General features: G+C 37.8%; 1 protein-coding gene across 1 annotated transcript; it reads left to right on the forward strand.

Annotated features, from left to right (window-relative positions):
- The first annotated feature begins 21,657 nt into the window (after positions 1-21,657).
- On the forward strand, positions 21,658-23,059 carry LOC131902326 (zinc finger CCHC domain-containing protein 3-like). Its single transcript, XM_059253332.1, has one exon. It carries the CDS (start codon positions 21,669-21,671, stop codon positions 22,878-22,880), a length of 1,212 nt encoding a protein of 403 aa, XP_059109315.1. The 5' UTR covers positions 21,658-21,668; the 3' UTR covers positions 22,881-23,059.
- The last annotated feature ends 1,195 nt before the right edge of the window (positions 23,060-24,254 follow it).

The raw sequence follows: 24,254 nt of genomic DNA on the forward strand, positions 1-24,254 counted from the left end.
ATATTGGAAACTGTTAACTCAAAGGTACAATCGGCATCCCAGAATCACAATCAGCTTTCAGCAGGTGAAAAGGGAGGCTTTCAGGTAGATAGCCAAGACACTGGGCCAAGTAGCCTAATACATGACCACTCTCTTTTTACTATGGGATGCTATTCTCTTTTGAGAATTGCCTTCTGGGCCTAGAATACATTACAACATTTCCTGTCATCCACTTTCAGTTTCGTTGTTTCTGCTGCAACACATATTTAGTTGAGAGAGTGAAATGAATCAGCAGCTCTCAATGAGATCTTGAAGAGTTCCAAGGATTTTCTTTTCATTGATGGAACTGTGATCACTCTCAGTATTGGTTTCTGTAAGAGAGGCCATTTCCCACCCCCACATTTCCCCAGTGTACCCTTGAGTTGAAGCAACAGGAAATATTAGTTAGAGGGATAGAGGAGAGAGAATCAGATAGAAAATACAGGATAGCCTCAAGAGGACCTGGATCCTAATCCATTGGACTCCACTGTCTGTGCCCTAGGGTTTTTAAAGGAATACAAATGGGTGGGGCAAAAGACCTCACCCCAGCATAGCCAAGTGCAGACCGTCTCAGATGCTTGCTCTCAGCCCTGTGGTCCAACCATCCTCACTATGCAGACCTACTGGGTTAAAGCCTAAATGGGCTCCAACAGGTTTCTATTTCAGACATCAGAGGCAAGGAGAGATAGTAAAGTTGCCAGCAGAGCTAGTTTTTACCAATCAGCCTCTGGCTAAATACTGGATCTCAGTTGCTCATGGGTATAACCGAAACCGGGTTGTATGTTGGCCCAGACAAGGCAGAATGTTCCTGACACATGCAAGAGACAGAACCTGTGGAAATTTGCAATGTCAGAGATTATTTGATTCCAAGAATTACAGCTCTGAGTCACCTGATACTGTCAAATATGCAGCAAACAGATTTCTGTTATTGTTGCTACTGCTTCTCTTTGAAGATGTGGCTTCCCGGTCTCAGTTTGAATTCACTTCAGGCTTTAGTATCTGCCAGAGATAAGCAGAATACAACTCTTTCCTTTACCCTGGGAGATTTACTGTGGGGATGGCTATGACACTGTGTTTCATTCATGATCCTTAGAGTCACTGAAAATATTGATCAGTAACATATGTAGACACTACCCTAACTGTCACCCAACAAAATAATTTATGGACCTTAAAGTGTACCACAGGAAACTTACTTGTTATTACCCTGTTGCCATTTAGGTTCTCTCAGGCTCAACTTTGCATTTTTGGTTTGCATTATCACTGTGTTCTGGCAAACAGAATCTCTTGTACCTGATTTTTTCCTACTTGTTAGCCCATTCCTATCTATGACATCAGACGGCATGAGCTTTGTTGGAAATGAATTGTTTTTTGATGATGGCAGAGAGATATTCAATACTTCCCTTGAAAACAATGAACATACCAGATTCTTTTTATCTTTGGTATTTATTTTTGTATGCTTTGAACAAGTACGGATCTTATCTTGTGTCTCCACTCACAGACTCTGAATTCCTATGTCCCATAGTAAAGTTGAGACTGGAAAATGTTGGTACAATGGAATCATCAACCACCTCTGACTTTCTTGGCATCTTTCTGCACGTCTTCAACACAAATGTATGGGGATCCCAGGTATTGTTTTGAAGAAGACATGTAATATCAGACCATAGTACTTTAAAGCCTCTCAGGCTCTATAGAAAGACCTTCCCTGATCAGCATTGTGTTGTTTCCCTACTATTGTCTGAAGTAACATCTCTGATGAGGGCCAAGTGATGCACAGATATATGAGTATGTCAATGTCACTAAGACTCAGTTTATTTCTATATGATTCTGGCAGAAGGAAAGATATTGTTTTTGTATAAGTCTGTCATCATTCTGGTCTCAGGTTCCTGGCCATTAAATGGAGTGTGTGGTATTCCTCCCATGGTCTTAATCATATTACTCATAATTACTAGACTTCTATGCTGATTATTTGGTCATTATCACAAAAATACATTTGAAAGTTGCTCATTCTTTTGTCCATCATTGTATGTAGCTCATGAGAATGAGAAATTTTGTTCCTCCTCCTTTTAATCAACTAACATGCAGATTAACCTTCAGTTCTATCACATGTAGTCAATCCCAGTGAAGGTTCTAAATAGTAGTGAGATATATTTCTGTTCTATGATGACATTAGTGTGTAGGTACTTCAAAAATGATACTTTCTGTCATATTGGGAGGTGTAGGTATATATTTGAAATGGTCTGTGAAGCTCCAGTGGCCCTAAAGGCATGCCTTTGGCCATGAAGTAAAACAAATAATACATTATGGCCACGAGTGAGAAAATTCTGACAACCCTTCATAGCATAAGGGATTATGTTTTCACAGTATCTCTCCACATATTCTATGATACATTTCAATTACTTTAAAATATTTATATAAGTTTATATATGTGTATATGTATGAGTTTTATTATGCATATATATACATATACAGATATATATATATATACATACATATATATACATGTGTACACTTTCTTGACGTAGTTCAGAATTTCAGACATGAGTAATACATTTAGATTATTTCACACTTCTTTTTGCTCCATCCTTCAATTTAATATCTGCACTGCAAATTGTCAAAATAAATGGCACTATTTATTAAAATTATTTCACCAAATTGTGCATATATCCAAATGTATACATAACTAACTCACACTGTACAGAATGTGGTGTTTAGGTATAACCATTTTCACATTGACCTTTTTGAGTTGAAAGGCCTATCAATGCCATTGTACAGTCTTACTGATTTGTTCTATCTTAGCATCCAAAATTCATCCATGAGTTTTCTGCTAAGAGTAGGAATTTGAGAGAGTTTACAAACTGGGCTGGCATTACAATTTGTGATTTTATTGTGCTAACCATTTATGGTTATTTCCTTGCTTTTGTGTAATATTTTGTTGGCACTCAAATTTTCTAATATTTGTTCTTTTTTTCTTACAAGATACTATCTTCACAGCAAACATCTTTTTCCTTTTAATATAAACTGTGCCTGATTATTGCATTCAAGATTTTCTCATTCTGAGAATAATTCTGTGTGTTCTGCATTGATCAGATGGCCTTGGACAAAACATTATAAGTTCTTTGTCATTTGAGCAGTTGTGGTGTTGTGTAATAGGATGTAAATGATGCTTTTTTTCTGACAAATACAGCCAATGTTGCCTTTGGGTATAAGCATAAATATTTAGAAGAGAGACAAAAATTATGTGCTTTCAGAGAAGTTGCAGAAGAAGAGTCTCCTTCTGGGTCTGCTATCTGCCTGGCCATGTGGAATATGATAAGTTATTATATTGGGCAGAGCTTGTGTTCCTGTCAGTGATATATGTCTGCATTTCTGAAAAAAAATTAAAATGAAAACTTCAGTCATGTCTTTGTGTCCCAAACCAATAATACCCTATGAAGGGATAAATGTTGGTAAATTATGACATTTGAAAGAGCTGGTAAAATCATCTGGTCTACCTTGTTATTTTGCAGTCCTGTTAGCTACAATTTTACCTTAATAAAGCAGGATGAATATAAGTGGACATAATAGGTCTATCAAAGTCTTAAGGGGCTGTTTCTAATATCCTAATAGTGTAAAAATTGTTAAAGGGATATCCTTTTTAAATGCAACACTGATAGAACATAACTTTACCTAATTCTGGGGTTTTATATATAGCATTTTTCTTAATTGATATATGTGTTGTTTACAAAAGAAGAGCAGAGACAATGGTATGTGTATATTTTTAAACACACTGTAATCTGTCTAGACATTTTTTCTGTCTGAATCTACATTTACTGAACATCTGTACTGTTTTTGATCTCATGAGACAAAAACAATCTATGACTTTGCTAATTTCGATGGGCTCTGTCTCCCTTATTTGTCAGGAACAGTTTGCTTTGTCCAGGCCAAATTGCAGTTGTGTTTTGGTTATACCCATGAGTAACTGAGACCTGGAAGGCAGGAAGAGCCTGACTTGTATTAATGGGCTCTTCTCACAATTTTATTAGCTCTCCTTGCTTCTGATGGTGGAGTGTGTGCATTCAATATGTATCTGGAATGGGAATCAATACAGAGAGTGATCTCAATTCCACCAATAAAAATCATACCCAGTTGTACTCTTGGATATCTCCTTCAGAGCTACTGATTCATTTCTCCCTCCCAGCTAAATGTGTGCTGCAGCCAAAACAACAAAACTGAAGGCAGAGACAGGAAAAAATGTAATTTATACTAGGCACTTAATGCAATTATAAATAGAAAACCATCCCATAGTAACTAGGATATCCAGCTACTTGGCACTATGTCCTTTCTATGTTACTGAAAACCTCCCTTTCTGCCTGCTGATGGCTGATTTGTGCTTCAGGGCTGCCACATGCAGCTTGCTGGCAACATATTCTGATATACCATGTGAGATTCCCCAAATGCACTTATTTGTAGAATGTGACACTTGAAATTTTCACAGGGCTACAGGTGCCAAAGTGAGACTAGTCCCTGACATAGTCATTTTCTTAGTGGGTCCCCTTTGGTTCCTGAGATCCTATCTTCATGGCTTAGCTATCAGGTAGTCATGATTACTGGTGCCACACTGGGAAGTTCTTGGTTCCATGCTGACACTGAGGTACATACTGCACACTGCTTATAAAATCCATTTAGTTCACATGATTTTCCACATAAGCTGCTATTTGCTTTGTTGATCTTAGCCATTCTGACTGGTATAACATGGTATGTTAGAAACATTTGATTTTGCATTTCCCTCATAGCTAAAGGTTTTTAATACTTTCTTATGTGAATATGGGCCATTCAAGATTCTTCTGATGAGAATTCTTTGTACCCCATTTTAATGGCATTATTTGGCTTTTTGATGTCTATTTTCTTGCATTCTTTATATATTTTTTATATCAGTCTTCAGTAAAATGTGGAGTTGAAGGTTTTTTCCCCATCCTGTAGGCTGCCGTTTTGTCTTATTGACAGGGTTACAGGGATTACACCACCTGAGTCTCCTAGCAGTAGTGAGAGGGTGCCTGAACTGGACTTTCCCAGTAATCAGATTGCTGACTGTCCTAATTGTCTTTATAGAACCTTTATCCAATACCTGATGGAAGCAAATACAGAGAAGCACAGTAAAGCACTGGGCTGAGCTCTAAGAGTCCAGTGGAGAGGGTGTAGGCATTATATGAGCACGGGGATATCAAGATCGAAATGGGAAAACCAAATAGACAGATGACCTGAGCATGTGGGAGCTTATGGATTCTGGAGGGACAGCTAAGCAGCTGACATGTGACTGGCCTAGACACTCTGCATCTGAGAGACAGTTTTATAGCTTTGTCTTTTGTGGGTCCCCTAGCAATGGGATCATGATCTCTTCCTAATGTATGAGCTGCTTCTTTGGAACCTATTCTCTATGGTAGGATACCTTGTTCAGCCTTGATGCAGGGGGAGCTACTTGGTGCTGCCTCACTTGATATGCCATGCTTTGTAGATTCCCAAGGAGAACCTTACCCCTTCTGAAAGGAAAGGGAAGAGGAAGGATGGGAGATTAGAAGGGAGTAATGGGGGAGGAAACTGGATCAAAGAGGGAGGAGAAAGTGTGTTTCATATGTAAAACAAAAGAAAAAAATACATGAGGAAACATAAAAAATAAATATATAAACCCCATTTAAGTGTTTGGTCAGGGAGCTTCTAAAAAGAGCCGTACCGCTGTAAGAAGCTAGCATCCAGCCAAGAAGCTTGCTTTTAAAGGAGCCATTCATCTGTTTTCAACCAGCAATAGCTTAGCTGAGGAAAGCCAGTAATTATGAAGCCATTGTTTGCTCCAATTTATGTGTGTTTAGAATCATTTTTAAAGCTATTTTAGTTCTTACTTGGAAATTCCGGCTCCATGTAGTACTGTCATTTTTAGCTTGAGTATTGTGTCCCACTAGGCCTTCCACACAGACACTAATAATTCTGAATGGTCAGTCAATAACTCAGGCTTATTACGAGCTAACTCATACATTTTAAATTAACCTATACTACTTATCTTTGCTGTGTAATGTGGAGTGGTTCTTTTTCTCAGTATTGCAAGTTCACCTCCTTCTCTCCTTCCCTCTACACAATTCTGGGACTTCTCACTTCTTCCCAGAAACCTCTTTTTCTGGTTCTACTGCCTAAACTTAACCTGCCTAGCTATAAACCAGTCAGTTTCATTATTGAATAAATCACATTGTTATATATTCAGACAGTGTAAAGAATATTCCACATGCTGTTCTTGGCTGTTTTTATATACATCCCCATTTTATTTATATTGAGAGGAGACATAGATTTCATTCCCTGCCATCTATTTGACTAGTTTTACGAGTAAAATCAATTTTTGAAAATATTTGTGAGAGTGTATATATGTGTGTGTGTGTGTGTATGTATGTATGTATGTATGTATATGTTTTGTCTAAAATATCTGAATTTATTTCCTAATATTTCACTTATTAAGCAGTGAATTCATCCTGAATTCTGAGCCCTAGAAACTCAAAAACAACCACATTTCATGGATATTGCAACAGCCCAGGTGATGCTTAGTTTCATACCAAGGTTTGGATGTGATCTACAGCTGCCTTAACACATGGAACAAAAGTTAGAACATACCATGTGCATTCAGAAGCATATCAACATGGCAAATTTATTATGTATAATGATTATTTACAATGAAGAGATTGTAGAGATGACTATATCATATTTGGTACTACATATAAAGAGGGCAGATGCCTGCGACCAAGAAGCTGTCACTGAATCAACTGCAAATTTTCTGTGCAGAGTAAGATGCTGTGATAAGTTTTACTGAGGAGCCAATGTTTTAAGTATATTCTGAAAATTACAATATGTAGTTTGAACTCAGAATATATCTGAATCTATAATTTGGATCTTAACTCCTCCAACATTCATATCAAACAACATTTCTCAAAAAATCACGTGCAGTACCCTTTTTATTATCACTCTATTTCTCCCATTTGATTACATGAGGCAGCATGACTACACAATTTCAAAGAGTAAGACGACTGTGACTGTAATTATTTCCTGGAGATAATGAAAATCTGGTAAAAGGAATCATTCCAGCCATCATATTTTCTGTCTACTACTTGCAATAACTCAAAAGCAAAATAACAGTTCAGAAACACTAAGTAATATGTAAAGATTGTCTTTTGCTTTATGTATCATTTTCTTTGTACCTTAAGAAGACAAATAGATGAACATAAATAATTCACTTAAATATTTATAATACTTCATATGCGCATAATATATTTCCGTTTTCTAACCCCAAGTTTTTCTGAGTCTGAGAAAGAATAGAGAGGAATTTCCTCTCTGCTGCTCTCATTACATTGTATGTGTCTGTTTGGTAGATAAATAGCCCAGGCACTTACCCATTTCCTAGCATTTACAAACACTATTCAGTGAACAGAATTTAAAACTGGAGGAGCACAGAAGACCATATTTAACTAGGGTAGAAGAAGAACACAATGATCTATAGATTTTTTAGCAGTGTTTCCTTGTATTATATTCATTATTCTATATTTTTTGTTTTTATGGTTGTATTGTGCAGAGCCAGGTAGAAGTCACAGTCACCAATATGATCATTTGAAATTTTGTAAACCTAGAATATATTTTTAGAATACACATAATCACAAGCAGGCATACTGGTATTACACAATCCCAGGACATAAGAGAAGTGTGGTAACAGGAAGTTCTCTGAGTATACATGACCAGCTAGGCTAGACTGGCAAATTCCAATCCAAGGAGAAAACGTATCTCAAATCAGCTAGCTTTAATAAACATCTGCATCACAAGTCTCCAGTCAACTAGTATTAATAAACATCTGTATCCAACCAGTATTTGATGTAAGCATATTTACACTCATGAAATTCAAACAAACAACTGGAACTAAATGCAGAATTCCTGTATTGTATCCAGCACTCAAAAAATGCCATTATTCCTAGAGGCAGGGCTAATTAAGTCCAACTCTTATTAGAGTGGCTCTTGGTTTTAATCAGCTAATTGAGAAGGATAGTTAGAGTTTTTTTTCAGGCGTGCTTACCATGAGGGGCTATCATGTTCCAGTAGATAGGTCCATATTGAAAGACAAACAGAGGCCTTAAATGATCTCAGGTCTTATTAAATATAGAAAAAGAATATAAAATTCAGATGTTATAGTGATATTGGAAAATGAAGCAGAAATCTAAAATTGGGAACGTGTTACATTTTGCAAAACAAAATATTTTTATATAAATATTAAGAACATATTTCATGAATATGAATTGAGTTTGAGAAAGAATAAAAAGAATGCCTCATGCCAATGAAACCGTGCAATCACAAAGAGGGACTTATAATAGAAAACACAATTTCTGAGAATATAAATATATGTAAATTGTTCTTTTTAAAAACATATTAATCTTAATTTATTTCTTTATCGTTAAGGCATTGTGAGAAACTATATTCTAGTTGGATCTAGTTGGAAAAATGCTTGAAATCAATATTTCTTTCTTCAATCCAAGCAGCTTTTTGTAGAGCACTCTAATATATATGTATATATATACACATATATATGTATATATAAATATTACATATCATTATTCAACTACATGTGAAATGATAATAATATACTTTAATTACACAATTGTGCGTATAATTGCATATCATAATTATAATACTACTACAAAAAAATACACATAAATAGACACAAACAAATCACAGAGACAGCAGCCAGATGCATTTAGCAGCCCAGAGTCACAATCAGAAAAGTCCAGGCAGGAATGGAAGCTTCCTTGTAAATAGCTAGAATATTGACCAGAGCAGCTGGAAATTCCTTCAGCCCAAAAGCCAACATCAGCCAGTTTTCTACTGTTAGTTTGAGGCAGAGCATAGGGTAATTACACTTTATCCTGTGTTCCTCTTTCACTTTCCCTGCTTCTGTACAACACACATTGAGGGAGAGAGATTGATGAGTCAGCAGCTCTGATGGAGATCTTCAAGTACACTGCAGTCATCTGCTTTCCATTCCTTGTTTGGACATCTGTCTCCTTATTGGCTCCTAATCTATGTCTATTTGAATAGGAGGCAGTCAGATAAAATAAAAAGGCTTGTAGTCAAGGATTTTACCAGCCAGGCTCCTGGCTAAAGTCCATCTCTTACCTGGATTTAGCCAGGAGCCTGTCTATAAACAACCCCAGAGAATTAAAACTGTCCCAGAGAACTGCAAGAGACAGAGGCAGTAGAAACCTATGATAGGCTGGGATTTGTTGGGATTTCGCACACTGCTGCTCTGAGTAAGTTGCCCCTGTTTGCTATGCAGGAAATGTGCTCCTATCTCTAAAGCCACTGCCTCAGCCTTCTTATCAGCAATCACAGGCTTAGACTTGGATCCTATCTGCATGGATGACTTATTTGGGAATCAATACCTGACAGGAACCAGAGAGTTGTTGATCATATTATCCCTCAGAGGACTGACTAAGAAAATAGCTGTACACGGGAAAATTCCTACTTTGCCCCCCTGGGACTGTGTGAAAATTTCAAGTGTCAGACTCCAGAAATAAGTGCATTTGGGGAATCTGATATTGCATGTTAGAAAATGTTACCAGTAAGCTGCAATTGGCAGCCCAGAATCGTAGTCAGGTAGCAGCAGGCAGAAAGGGAGTCTTCCAGGTAGATAGGCAGGATATAGACCCAAGTAACTGGATATATGATCACCCCTAGTTGCCATGAGATGGTTTTCCCTTTTCATAATTGCATCCTGGACCTATAATAAATGACATTTTTCCTGTCATCTGTTTTCAATTTCGTTGTTTCTGCTGTAGCACACACTTAAATTGGGAGGGAGAAGTGCAGCAGCAGCTCTGATGAGGATCTCCAAGATTATCACAGGATTTGCTTTCCATTGGTGGAATAGGGATCACTCACTTTATTGGATCCAAGCACATTTTGAATGCACACTCATTCCATCAGCCACAGGGAGAGCTAATAACGTCAGCAGAGCACATTATTACCTCTCAGGCTCTGGCTATATTCCAGCTCACAGTTGATCCTTGGTATAACCAAAACATGGCTGCACATTGGCCCAGACAACACAGACTGTTCCTGACATACACAGGAGACTGAGACCATGGAAATTAGCAAAGTCAGTGATTGTTTGATTCCCAGCATTACAGCTCTGAGTCACCTGCTCCTGTCAAATGCACAGCAAATAGATTCCTGCTTCTGATACTACTGCTTCTCCTTAAAGATGTGACATCCCTGTCTCAGTTCAGAAGTGCTGGAGTAACTGGTAGGAAGACAATTCTCTTGAGGCTTTAGCATCTTAAAAAGATTAGGTGAGTTCTGCTCTTTTAACTCCCCTGTGAGATATTGTGGGAATTGATATGGTGTTGAAGTTTTATTCATGAATCTTAGAGTCACTGAAAAATTGAGAAGTATCATCTGTAGACACTACCCTACCTGTCAACTAAGGCTCTCAATACACAATAAAGCATAGTACAGGAAACTTACTTGTTATCATTCTGTTTTCATTTAGATTCTCACAGGATCAACTTTGCATTCTTGGTTTGGGTTATCACTGCTTTTTGGTTTACAGAACCTCCTGTATATGATTTTTCTTTCCTGTCAACCCACTCCTATCTTTGTATGGGCTTTGTTGGAAATCAATCATTTATTGATGATGCAGAGAGATATTCAATACTTCCCTTGAAAACAATAAACAGAGCAGATTTCTTTTTCTCAGGTACTTCTTTTTGTATGTTTTGACCAGTGCAGATGTCTTCTTGTGTCTCCCATCTCAGACTCTGAATTCCTATCTCTGATAGTAAATTGGAGACTGGAAAATGTTGGTGTGTGGTAGTCATCAACCACCTCTGAGTCAGTTGGGATCTTTCTGCCATCTTTTCAATACAAATATATGTTGATCTCAAGTAGGGTTTGGTGGAGACATGAGACATAAGATCATGGTACCCCAAAGCCTCTCGGCTCTATAGAAAGATCTTCCCTGCACATCGTTGTATTGTTTCCCAACTAGTGCCTGTTGAAACATATCTGATGAGGGTCAAGTGATGCACAGATACATAAAAATATCAATGTCATCAGGACTCAGTTTATTGTACATGACTTGGGCAGAAGAAAGGAAATGGTTTTTGTATAAATCTGTCATCATTTTAGTTTTAGGTTCATGGCCATTAAAGCAGTGTGGAGTATTCCTTCCAACTCCTGGTCTTAATCCTAATTCTCATATTTTCTTCATTTCTCTACTGATTATTAGGCCACTATGACAAAAATTTATCTGAAGATTTCTCATGTGTTTTTTTATGGCATGTAGCTCATGAGAGTGGGTAATTTGGTTCCTGTTCATTTGAATCAACTAGCTTGAAGATTAACCTTCAGTGATATCACATGTAGTCAGTCAAAGTGAAGCTTCTAAATAGCAGCAGATGAATTTCTGTTCCGTAATGATAGAAGTATATAGCAACATCAAAAATAAATTATTTACATCATATTGGGTGGTATAAGCATATTTTTGAAATGTCTGTGAAGCTCTACTGTGCACTATAGGTTTACCTTTGGACCTAGAAGCAAAACAAAAAACACATTATTGATACCTGAGTGAGAAAACTCTGACACCCCTTCACGGTATAAGGGGATCTGTTTTCACAATATATCTCCAAATATTCTAAGAGACATTTCAATTACTTTCAAATACTTATATAAGTTTATGTATGAGCATACATGAGTTTGCTTATGCATATGTACATATGTATATGTATGTATATACACAGAAAAATATGCATGTGTACACTTTTTAACATAGGTTAGAATTTCATCTGTGAGTACTGCATTTAGATTACTTCACACTGCTTTTTGATCCGTCCAATAAAATGTCTGCACTGCAAAACATAAAATATGTACGACAACTTACTAAAATTAGTTTACATATTTGTGCATATACAAATGTATAAATAACCCACAGTGTGTACAGAATGTGGTGATTATGTGTAATCATTTTTACTTTTGACCTTTTGGAGTGGAAAGACCTATCAATATTATTGTACAGTATAAATGTGTCCTTCGTATCATAACATCTAATATTTGTCTGTAGATTTTCTGATAATGTGGAAATTTGAGAGAGTTACCCATCAGTGTTGGCATGACAATATGTGATTTCATTGTGTTAACTTTTTTATTGGTTGTATCCTTGCTTTTGTGGCATTCCAATTTTCTAATCTTTGTGCATTTTAATTCCGTTTCTTTCTTAGAAAACACTGCGTTCACAGCAGACATCCTTTTCCTTTTAAGATGAACTGTGTCTGACCATGGCATGCCATATTTTCTTAGTCTAAAAATAACTCTGAGTTGTGTGGATTGATCAGTTGGCCTGGGGCAAAACAATGTAAGTTCTGTACCATTAGAGTTGTTGTGTAGTTGTGTAATAGTGCTGTAAACAGATGCTTTTTTGACACTTATAACTAATGTTGAATGTGTGTATGGTAATAGAACATTAGAAGGCTAATAGAAGCTATATGCCATCGGAGAATTTGCAGATGAAGTCTGTCTTTCTGGGTTCACTCTCTCCCTGGCCATGTGTAGTCAGCTAGATTATTATATGGGGCAAAGTTTGTCCTCCTGTCAGTGATATATGCCTGCATTACTACAAAAAAGTGAAAAGTTCTGACATCTCTTTGGGTACAAAAGACGTAATACCCTATGAAAGAGTAAATGTTGGTAAATTATGACATTTGAAGGAGCTGGTAAAATCATTGTTTACCTTGAAATTTTGTACCCATGTTTGTGGAGCTTTGACCTTAATAAAGCTGGAAGATTGTAAGTAGACATAGTAGCTCTATTAATGGCTTAAGGGACTATTTCTAACATCCTAATACCATAAAATTGTTCAAATGACCTTATTTTTAAGAGTATTCATGATAGAATACAATTTCATTGAATTCTGAGGTTTTTATATACAGCAGACTCCTCAGCATTGTTCTTGTGTGATGTAATTGTGGATTACAAAAGAACAGCATGTCACTGGTATGTGTATATTTTTAAACACACTGTTACCCATCTGGAATTTTTTTCTGTCCAGTTCTTTCTTTACTGAACATCTGTATTTTTTTTTTATCTCATGATACAAATCCTAAACTCCTATGTTATTTGCAGTTTAAAATGGCTCAGCTTAGTGCATGTGTTGGGACATAACACTGGTGGCTAACTCCTCCCTCTTGGTTTTCTGAGAGCCTAGCTTCATGGCCGAGGTATCAGAAGAAGAACTCTGATATCTCTTCATAGTACAATTGTGGTAATTTTTTAAATTATCTCTCCAAATACACTATGATGCATTTCAAATATTTTCAAATATTTACATAAGTTCTATATGTGTATATGTATCAGTTTGTTTATGCATATATATGTATGAATGTATGCATATTTGTACATTCTTGACATAGTTTACAATTTCATACATGGGTACTGTATTTAGATTATTTCATATTTCTTTCTGCTTCCTCTTTTAATACAATGTCTGCTCTAATACACATCAAAATAAATACCATTTCTTATTAAAATTATTTTATCATACATATATAAATGTATACATAACTAACCCTCACTGTGTACAGATTGTGGTGATTATATATAGCCATTTTTAGCACTGACCATTTGGAATTGAAAGGCCTATCAATGTTATTGTCCAATAGAATTGCATTCTTTGTATGTTGGCATCCATCATTTGTCTGTAGATTTTCTGCTATACGTAGGAAGTTTAGGTAGTTGCACATCTATGTTGGCATGCCTGTAGCAGTACTTTCTTTGCTCTCCAGCTCTGAAATTATGTCATGTCACAGAGACATCTTATTAATTTTGAAAGTTTGACTTTAACTTTAGCTTCTTCCCAACTAACTCTTATGAATTAAATAAACTCATTTCTAATAATCTACATTCTGCCATGTGACAGCACTTTACCTCACTCCATTCTGCACATTTGACTACCTCCACATCTTGCTGGGAAAATTCCTGCCTCTTAGCTTCTTTACCCCAGTTCCTGTACTTACCTGGATATCTCACCTATTCTTTCCTACCTAGCTATTGACAGTTCAGCTCCTCATAAAACCAATCAAGATGTGCAGTCCTTTGAATTATACTAATTATTATCCCACAGCTTTCCACTTTTTTCTCTAATAAAATTTAAATATTTTAACTCTAACATAGGAAAACTAAATAATGAGAACAATTATCCAGGAAGCATTACATGCACAATATCTAGTTGTTCTGTATTTGACAACTTTAGAGAATATTGTCTATTACCAATCCTACCTTGGTGAGTCTAAAGTTTTGTACCTAAAACATTTTCTATAAGAGCTCATATTACTAACCAAGAAATCTTTTTTTAGACATTAAAATATTTTCTTACTTAAACATCTTAACATTTTATACCTCTCTAGTCTTCAAACCATACAGAGACCTGAGAATGTTAGAGTATTACCTCAGTAAATAGGAAGGGCAGAACAAGCAACTTCCACAACTATGGAAATCAGAGTCAGCTGACTGCTTGGACAGTTACCCAAGTTTCCAATGAAACACTAAAGAATTTGTCTTTACCTTACAGGCCCAGAATATCTGACAGACTTTTCTGTGAGGCAGAAATTTTGTAGGACTGCACTACTTCGTCTTGACAAGTTCAGCAGTAGACTTGCCTTGTGACCATTGTGTCTAATTTGGACAGCATTCTGTCCACAGGCAAGGCAAAAGTAGTTTTTTTTTCCCAGTGGCTACCTTTGTCACATTGAAAGCAATCTTGATTTGGTGGTTCATTGATGCCCATCAGCTTCTCTGTAGTATAACGGTACCTGCATGAGCAGGCATATATCACTGTCCTGAAAAGCCTTATTTTATTAAAATATCTTACCTGTCATATTCTGTAGATCTCTCATGTATTTATAGATGAACTATCTATGTAAAATACATCTCTGTTTAACCTTGAAAACATACCTAACATGAACACAAGTTTGATTGTTAGAGGTGACTAACTAATAACCTACATTTTAATTATCCTGAGCAGTTTATAATAGTACCTTTCAAGGTCTAGAATTTATGTTACATTTCTAAATGTGCTGCCCATTTTCAATATTTTAAACAAGGGCAGAAACATATATACAGTATGTTCTAAGAAAAATAACCTTAAGTTTTTATTATGAAACAAAATCCACACCAATATAAAATATTTGAGACAAGTACATCCTTTTTAGTTTAAAGGTAGACTTAATAATCTAACCTTTTATCCTATCATTCATATGTGCTCCCCCCACTATCTTCAGAAAGAGATTCCTAAATCTGTCTTCCTTTCCTTAGTTTGCTCCCTGACCATGAACAATAAACACTTGCAACCAACACCAAACCAACAAAAAATATCCATAATGCACATAGCAACCAAAAACTTCCCATTCTACCTGTCAGGTATGTGGGCATCATGTTTTTAAAATTACGTTCTGCCTTGTATGGTGACTGCATGTTTAGGGGACCCTGATCAAACTGGGGTAATGATAAGGTCTTGGGAGAGCTACTACATACTTTGTTGACCAGTATCTGTGTGAAGGGAAAGTGGAGGACTTAACTGAAGTCTGGGTAAGAGTAGTCTGAGAGGCTGGGACATCTCAGGTAGCAGCTTTGAAGTTGTCTTGAATGCAGACTTTTTGGGGGAAAATGCAACAGGCATTCTGTGAAGCTGGATCATCTGGGATATTGTCTTGCATGAATTTGTATCTTACTTTCTTTTTTTTCTCAAAACAAAGTTCCCATTCAGCACAAGTAGGTGTTTAGTCAGATCAAACTATTTGGGTTCATGCTTATTTATGTGAATATACATAATGGGTTAAGGAGTATCATATGTTACTTTATTTTCATGATGAACACATTAGTCCATTCATTCATTCAACATTTATTTTATATCCCTCACCATGTCATATATATTTTTTTTTTCAAAAGTCAAAGTGTCCTACCACTTGCTATCCTTTAGTCTTCATCTTCTAGGAACACATTCTCCAGTACTGTATAATGACCTATATCCTTTATAGTCTATCTGCCACATATATGTATCCTGTCTCAGGGTGTTTACAATTTTATACACTAAAAAGAAAAATGTTAAAACATTTTTGTTTGCTGTAGAGTGAGATATCTCATTTAGAGAAGCATCTATTTTGGGAATTTTTTTGAATATTTTACACAATTCTCTGCTAATTTTACAGTGATATTTTTCATATTCTGTAAAATGATGCTATACATTTAAGTGATGTAAAACTATATTGTTTTTGTTGATTTTTTTTTTGGCTCTTTCAGAGGGCTTGCCACCCTTCTTCCAAACAAATCACACATGAAGCTTTTTTCTAAAGTACAAATACCTGGCCTTAGGTTGGCTTAGTTTCCAGCCAGCTTTCCTTAACTTATCCTGTCTACCTTTTGCCTCTAGGTATTTCCCTTTCTCTCAGTTCTTTAAATCTTACTCTTACTCCGTGACTTGATTTGAAGCTAGGTGGCTGGCGCATGATGTCTTACTCATTCTCCGGCTCCTAGATCTTACATCCCCTTCTCCAGTTTTTTTCCTTCTATATATATTCAGCCTTCCAGCCCAGGCTATCCTTTCTCCTGCCTTGCTGTTGGCCAGTTCTTTATTTGACCATCAGATATTTTACACAGGCACAGTAACACAGCTTCACAGAGTTAAACAATGTAACATAAATAAAAGTAACAAACTTTAAGACAATATTGTTGTTCCATTGATTGTGCTGTCATTTTACATATTATGTGGCTTTTTTAATTTTTTTTTTGCTTCTTGTTGTTGATGATGTTCTGCATACACGCCCAACACAGAGTCTTCTAACAGTGCAAGTCATCTGCATCTCACTGACCTGCACCTGGTGAGTTCCATACAGAACCCTTTGGTGTGAGGTATCGGATTCCTTGACACCATCCTGGAGATAAGAAAAAACACATTCTCTAAGGACTTCACCTCTATCCTCATTCATTTTAATTTACTTCATGTAGTTTATTTTTTTTAGATGAGAATCACTTGTTACCATATGTCTATAGTTGTATACACTGTGGAGATTTTTTGCACATGGTGTGGACATGGGTCTGGAGGATATAAGTCCATGTCGGCTGATCCCATATTGGCCTCCAAAATAATTTTTGAGATCAAATTATTGTTTGAAATTTAAGTGTCTAATCTAATCTAATGTTGAAACTCAGTGAGTACAAGCACCTATTATAGATAAGAAAACATGTTGAGTAGGTGCTTACATTAGGGAACAACTGTGTGTTCTCTGACAAATATCCCTTACGTTGTATTTAGCTTATTTGCTTCTAATTGGCAAAGCCCAGTAGAAGCCTCCATCAGCAAACTGGCTGCTTGGAAATATGATTACCTGGGTTTTAATTCCAGAAAACATATATGAAAAATCAAGCATACAGGCATCACCCTCCAATCACAGGACATGAGGAATATATTGTGTGAGTAATATCATGGAGTATGCCTAGCCAGCTTGTTCAAAATGTTTGGCAAATTCTCTCCTTGTGTAAACCACTATGTCAGTCTGACATTGCAAATACAATTGTGTTTGCAACTAATATTTGATAGACCTTTTATCACACTTGCATCAGCTGAGTGTGCATACATAATTGTTTGTTATGAAGCAAACCAATGTTCTACTACATGCTGAAGCAGGATCATTAAACAAATATTGTCAGAGTGTCCTATAATGCTTAATGTACTGTTGAAGAGAGAAAGGCAGAATTTCCCATGTATGTTACCCCTGAGAATCTGTCATGTTCTAATCGATGGCCCCACAACAAAATCAAAACAGGGGCTTTCCGTGAACTCAGATGTCATGATAAAGAGAATAACTGTATGAATTAAAGACAGAGTATTGATAATGATTATTCAAGCAGAATTCTACTAGGGGAAATGCAAAGAAGTTTAGAATATTCTCAAAATATCTATATTTGTATATGAATAATGATCAAAGAATTTTGTGAGTATTTATGGAACTTTGAATCCAAAATGAACACCACATGCATGCAGACATATGTAAAACCACACATAAATGCATAAATACAAAAGATAAATTGGAAAAAGTATACAAGGATTATGAATATTAAGTTATAATACAAACACCTCAAAATATGACATAATCATTAGGCCAAGTAAGATACTATATCCAAACTGTCTATGTTCACAATAAGCCTAAATGTACCAGTACTATTTACAAAATAGCATCTTATTTTGGTCATTCTTGTATATATATATATATATATATATATATATATATATATATATATACATTTATATATGTACATATATATCAGAAATGTATATATTGGAGTGGTATAATTCAAGAATCTATCATTGCAGTAGAGAAAATTACATGACATATCAGAAACTGTTAGCAGGAAGCTGCAGTCCTCAGCACAGAATCATGATCAGCCAGCAACAGGCAGGAAGGGAGGGTTTCTTGTATGTAGACAGGAATTTGGCCCAAGCAACGGATACATGATGACCTCCGAGTTGGCATGGGCTGTTTGTTTTGTTTTGTTTTTGATAATTGGAGTATTAGTCCAGAATAAATTGCCTTTTTTTTTCTCTTCCTCACTTTCAATTTCGCTGCTTCAGTGGCAGTACACGGACATTTATTTAGGTGTGAAGGAGGAAGAAAACAGCATCTCTGATGGAGATCTCCAAGATTACCACAGGATTTGCCTTTTTTGCTGGAACTGAGATCATTGTTCTCATTCATTCTCATTTCGTGCTCAATTTGAATGCACACAGTCCTTCAATCACAGGAAAGGAGTGCTAATAAAAGTGTCACAAGTACAGCTTCTTACCAGTCAGGCTCTAGCAACATTCAAAAACACAGTTGGACCTGGGTATAACCAAAGCCAGACTCTATATTGGCCCAGAAAAGGAAGACTGCTCCTGACATCTACAGGAGACAGAGCCCATTCATTTAGCAAAGCCAGGATTGTTTGATTCCCAGGAGCACAGCTCTGAGTCCTCTGCTCCTGTCACCTGTTCATCAAGTGTGATCCTGCTTCTGAAGCTTCAGCTCCTCTTAAAGATGTAACATCCCAGTCTCAGTCTAAAAGTGCTGCATTATAAGCAAAGAAGATAATCCAATTCAGGATTTAATACCTGGCACAGAAAAACAGTCCTGGTCTTTGCTAACCCAGGGAGATCCATTGTAAGAATAGCTATGGTATTGTCACTTTTATCCAGTTACCTAGAGTCACTGAAAGCATCAAGCAATAACTGTTCCAGACACTAGCATTTCTGTCATTAGAGTATCTGGATGGACAATAAGAATTAGCAGATGAAATTTATTTCCTATAATACTTTTGCCATTAGGGACTCAGAGGTAAACTTTCTATGTTGGTGGACATTGTCGATTCCTTTTGACACATAGAAAATATTTAGTGCCTGTGATCGCATTTTCTTGTGTCTGAAAACTCACATTCTGAATTTCTCTGACAGATAGGAAAGTTGAGATTGTAAAACATGCTCTTTAGGGAATAATATCTCAGCTCTGAACCTGTTAGAATATTTCTGGTACCCTTTAAACACAAATACATGATGCTTTAGTTCTGCTATATAAAAAAAGGCACTAAACATCATAACATAGTTACTCAAAGCCTATACTGTTTCAAAGAAAGAGTCCCTTGCATATCATTGTGTTAATTCCCAATTAATACAAGATGAAATTTCTCTGATGAGTGTCAAGTGATAACCAGATCTGTTAGTTTATAACTATGTCTTCGGTACTCATTTTATTTCAATTTTACTACAGTGGAATGAGAGAAATAATATTTATGGGACTCTGAATTCTAGTCTCAGCTTCCTGGTCCTTTTAGGAATGCCAGGCATTTATTCACCTCATGGAATTAATCGTAATCCTTGCAAGTAATTGATTACTCCTATTATAAATAGGCACTATGGCAAAAGTAGGAAAAAGTAGACTTCTTTACATGTGCTGTTTTGGGCATGTAGCTAATGAGTATGAGACATTTTGATCTTGCTGGAGTTATATGCAGAGTCGTTTTCATTCCTATCACATGTAGACATTCCCATTGAAGCTTCTAATGAGGTGTGATTGGATATCTGCTCTGTGATGAATAAAGTATGTAGGTAATTCAATAATAGCTTATCACCATCATATTAGGAGGTTTAACTCTGATTTGGAAATGGTTGTGAATCACCAGTGGGAGACTATGGGTGCTCCCCTGGCCAAGAAGATAACCAAATAACTCTTTACTGACACCTGACAGAAAACTCTGATTCCCTTTCTTGGTCTAAGATGTGCAGTTGTCACAATTATCTCCATGGTATGTGTTTAACCATGTCAATTACATTCTTATATGTATAAATGGTTTTGTATGTATATGTATATATGCCTCCTTCTGACACACATTTCCAGGTAGAAATATATGTGTATATATCAAAATACGTATGCATACATGTATATGCATCTTTGATGTAAATGAGCAAATCTCACATGTGTACTCTATTTATACAATACCACTCTTCTATATTTTTCCTCCTGCAGTACCATGTCTGCTCCAGGATATTCCAAAAGAAATACTACTTCTTAGTGAATTTATATTTTTTCATACATGCACAAATATAGTCAGAACTAAATGATGCATGTAGAGAATGTGGAGATAATTAATGTATATTTTTTTTATTTTTGACCTTTGAAATTGAAAGGCCTCACAATGTCATTTTTAAATAACCTGTATCTATCCATCTTACCATCCAACTTTCTTCTTACCTTTTCTGCTTAGGGTGTCAAGCCTAGAGAATTAACACTACACACTAACATGCAGATGTGTGTTGTCATGCTGCTACCCTTGTTTGGGTATTTCTTTAATTTGGATTATATTTTTTGGTTGATATTCATATTTTCTAAACATTGGGCTTTGAAATTCGGTATCCTTCATGAAGACACTTTTTCTACAGAAGGAATCCTTTTCCTTAGGATTTGAATTGTATCTTAGCATTGAGTACCATACTTATTTGGCACAGAATTGAGTGGATTTATCAGGTGACTGTAGACATGACATTGTAAGTACATAGCAATATGTCCAGGTATGGAATTTTGTACTAATGCTGTAAAATGATGTCTTTTTGGAGAGTTAAAACTAAAGTTACCTGTGGATATAAGGATATATAGAAAACTGTTCGGAATGACATGCCTTCAGAGAAGTTGCCAAAGAAGTGCCTCTAGGTTCAGTAATTCTTAGGCTTTATGTATCAGACCAGGTTAATGCGTTGGGAATTATTTTTCCTCATTTAAATGGTATATGATTCTTTCAATCAAAAAAAAAAAAAAGAAAAAAAAAAAAAGAAACATTCTGTCATGTCTGTGGGAAACAAGGATATAATGCCCTAGGATATTCTAAGTCCTGAAAAGCTTTATATTTAAATGTGGTGGTACAATCATCAAGTCTGACTTGATGTTTTCAGTTGTGTTAGCTGTGATGATGATGAGTAAAATAATAACTATATTAATGGTCCAGGGGACTATTTCTAAGCACATAACAATGTAAAAATTAGTTTAAAAAAAAAACCAGATTTTCATCTGACAAGAGGCAAGATGGCGACAGGTGGCAGAGCAGCGGAGGATCTGCAGCGGGGCCTTCTGCAGATGCCGCTCCCCCCGCAGCCTATGGCCCAGCCTGAGGAAGCCCAGGGCACAGGAGAGAAGATGGGCTGGGCGCAGGTAGTAAAGAACCTGGCAGAGAAGAAGCGCGACTTCCGTGAGCAGTGGCGGGGAGAAGAAAGGGGCAGAGGTGCGGGTGGCAGGCTGGGCAGCCCCGCGGGCCTGGCCGCTCCGAACCCCGGCAACTTCCCACCTGCCGGCCGCGGAGACCCAAGGGGCTGCAGTAGAGACCCTGTGGGCTACGCGGCAGAAGCTTGCAGGATGAAGGGAGCTGGAGACGCGAATCAGAGGAAGATGGCCCAGGTGGCGGTGGCTGCCGCGGCGGCGGCTATGGCGTCCCCTGCCAGGCCTGGTGCGACCAAAGAAGCCACTGCAGGGCGCCCACTCCAGGATGAGCCTCCAGCCGCCAGGCTGGGTAAGGGCCGCTTCCTTGTGCGCATCTGTTTCCAGGGAGAAGAGAGTGCCTGTCCGACCCGGGATTTCGTGGTGGGCGCACTCATCCTGCGCTCTGTCGGCATGGATCCTGGGGACATCTATGCTGTCATCCAGATCCCTGGCAGCTGCGAGTTCGATGTGAGCTTCAGATCCGCAGACAAGCTTGCCCGGTTTCTCCGCAGCTATGAGGAAAAGCGGGAGCTGGACGACTGCTGGGAGAACTTTGTGGTGTTGGGGCGGAGCAAGTCCAGCTTGAAGACCCTCTTCATCCTCTTCCAGAATGAGACCGTGAATGTGGAGGATATTGTGACCTGGCTCAAGCGCCACTGTGATGTGCTGGCCTTGCCAATGAAAGTGACTGACAGGTTTGGGATCTGGACTGGGGAGTACAAGTGCGAGATCGAGCTGCGCCAGGGGGAGGGCGGACTGAGGCACCTGCCTGGAGCCTTCTTCTTGGGAACAGAGAGGGGCTACAGTTGGTACAAGGGGCAGCCCAAGACGTGCTTCAAATGTGGTTCTCAGAACCATATGACCAGCACCTGCAATCAGGACAGGTGTTACAGGTGTGGGGAAGAAGGGCACAAGAGCCCTTACTGCCGGAAGATCATCATGTGCAACCTCTGTGGCAAGAGAGGACACGTGTTTGCCCAGTGTCCCAAAGCAGCTCAAAATTCCGTGGCAGATCACCTCACAGGCGTGGCGGGGCACTGAATGTGTGGCTCCCTCCGAGGTGAACACACAGCCATCTTACCCTTCTTAAGTGCCAAAACTTTTTTTTTAAGACCATTTTTCTCTTTTTCGACGGAGATATTTCTAAAACTTAACAGAGACATTCTCTCTATGCCTTTTAAAACCACATGTGCTCCTTTTCATCCTGTTTAAAAAGAACTATTCAGAACTGTAGTGTGCAGATGAGATATGTTCCTGTCCCCGACACCACCACCACCTTTTTTCTTCTGTTTTACATTAGTTTTGGTACTTTCTTCAACGCCCTGGCTGCCTCTGTAATATTTACTAAGTCCTTCTTCATCCATGTCTCATCAGAAGATGTTTGCCCTTCGGGCTGCCTTGCTCATGTTTATGCCTCAGCCCTGGGTACAGGGCCCAATGCGCGATAGGCATTCAACCAAGTGTTTATTGAACCGAAAATGTCGTTGACTAGCTCTGTCTAGAGTGCCTACCTTGTGCAGCTCTCCGCTGGGATCTTTTCATTTGCTGCTTCTATGTGATATGAAAATTTGTGAAACCCGTGTTGCTGGAAGTGTGTAATCCAAATAAGCTCTGAAAGGTGGCCAAGGGCCTCTCGAAGCATTTAAATCTATCTCCTTTGTGACAGCTCCTTGTGGCTCAGAAGCCTTATTTCTGTAGGATCGTGGAGCCTAGGCAGTTCTGCTGGGAAAGACCCAAGAGATCGTTTTTGTTGGATTTTCTTTGGGGTTGCTTGCTTTTGTTTTGTGTATTGATTTGAGACAGGGTCTCACTGTGTACCCCTGACTGTTTTGGTAGTGGCAGCATTCCTGGACCAGGCTGGCTTCAAACTGACCTTGATCCTCTCACCTCTTCCTCCCTGAAGGATGTTTTAAATTAATCCCTTGGTTTTCCAGCAGATGAAATGAATCCGAAGTTAAATGACTGGGTCAAAGTAAACAGCGGTGTGGTGCCTCAGACAGTCCACAGTAGAGTCCACTGCCCCCATGCCTGGTGCTCATCCCACTACCTCTCACACTTCACAACAGTCTCCTTGACAATGGTGGGCCAAGAAAGTCTCTCTCCAGGCTGATGGTCCCAGCATGAAGCTGAGACACCATCCCCTGAAAGAGCAGAAAGAGAAGCTTGTCTTGCCACTTCATAGTAAGGCACCTAGGGAAAGGACCAGTGAACACACTGCAGGCTGCATGCATGCATCAGTCCTTGGAGTGAGTACCACATCTTAATGTTCCACTGTCACTGTCAGCAGTGAGAAATGGTTCCCCTCAGGAAAGAAACTTGACAGACAATTTTACATTTACACCTCTGCCTCATCTACTAGGAACCCCAGAGAAGTTAGAGAGAGTTAGTACATCTGAAACCCTTGATCTCTGATAC

The sequence above is a fragment of the Peromyscus eremicus genome, chromosome 1 (assembly GCF_949786415.1).
Source record: "Peromyscus eremicus chromosome 1, PerEre_H2_v1, whole genome shotgun sequence".
In the NCBI taxonomy this organism is placed as follows: domain Eukaryota; kingdom Metazoa; phylum Chordata; class Mammalia; order Rodentia; family Cricetidae; genus Peromyscus; species Peromyscus eremicus.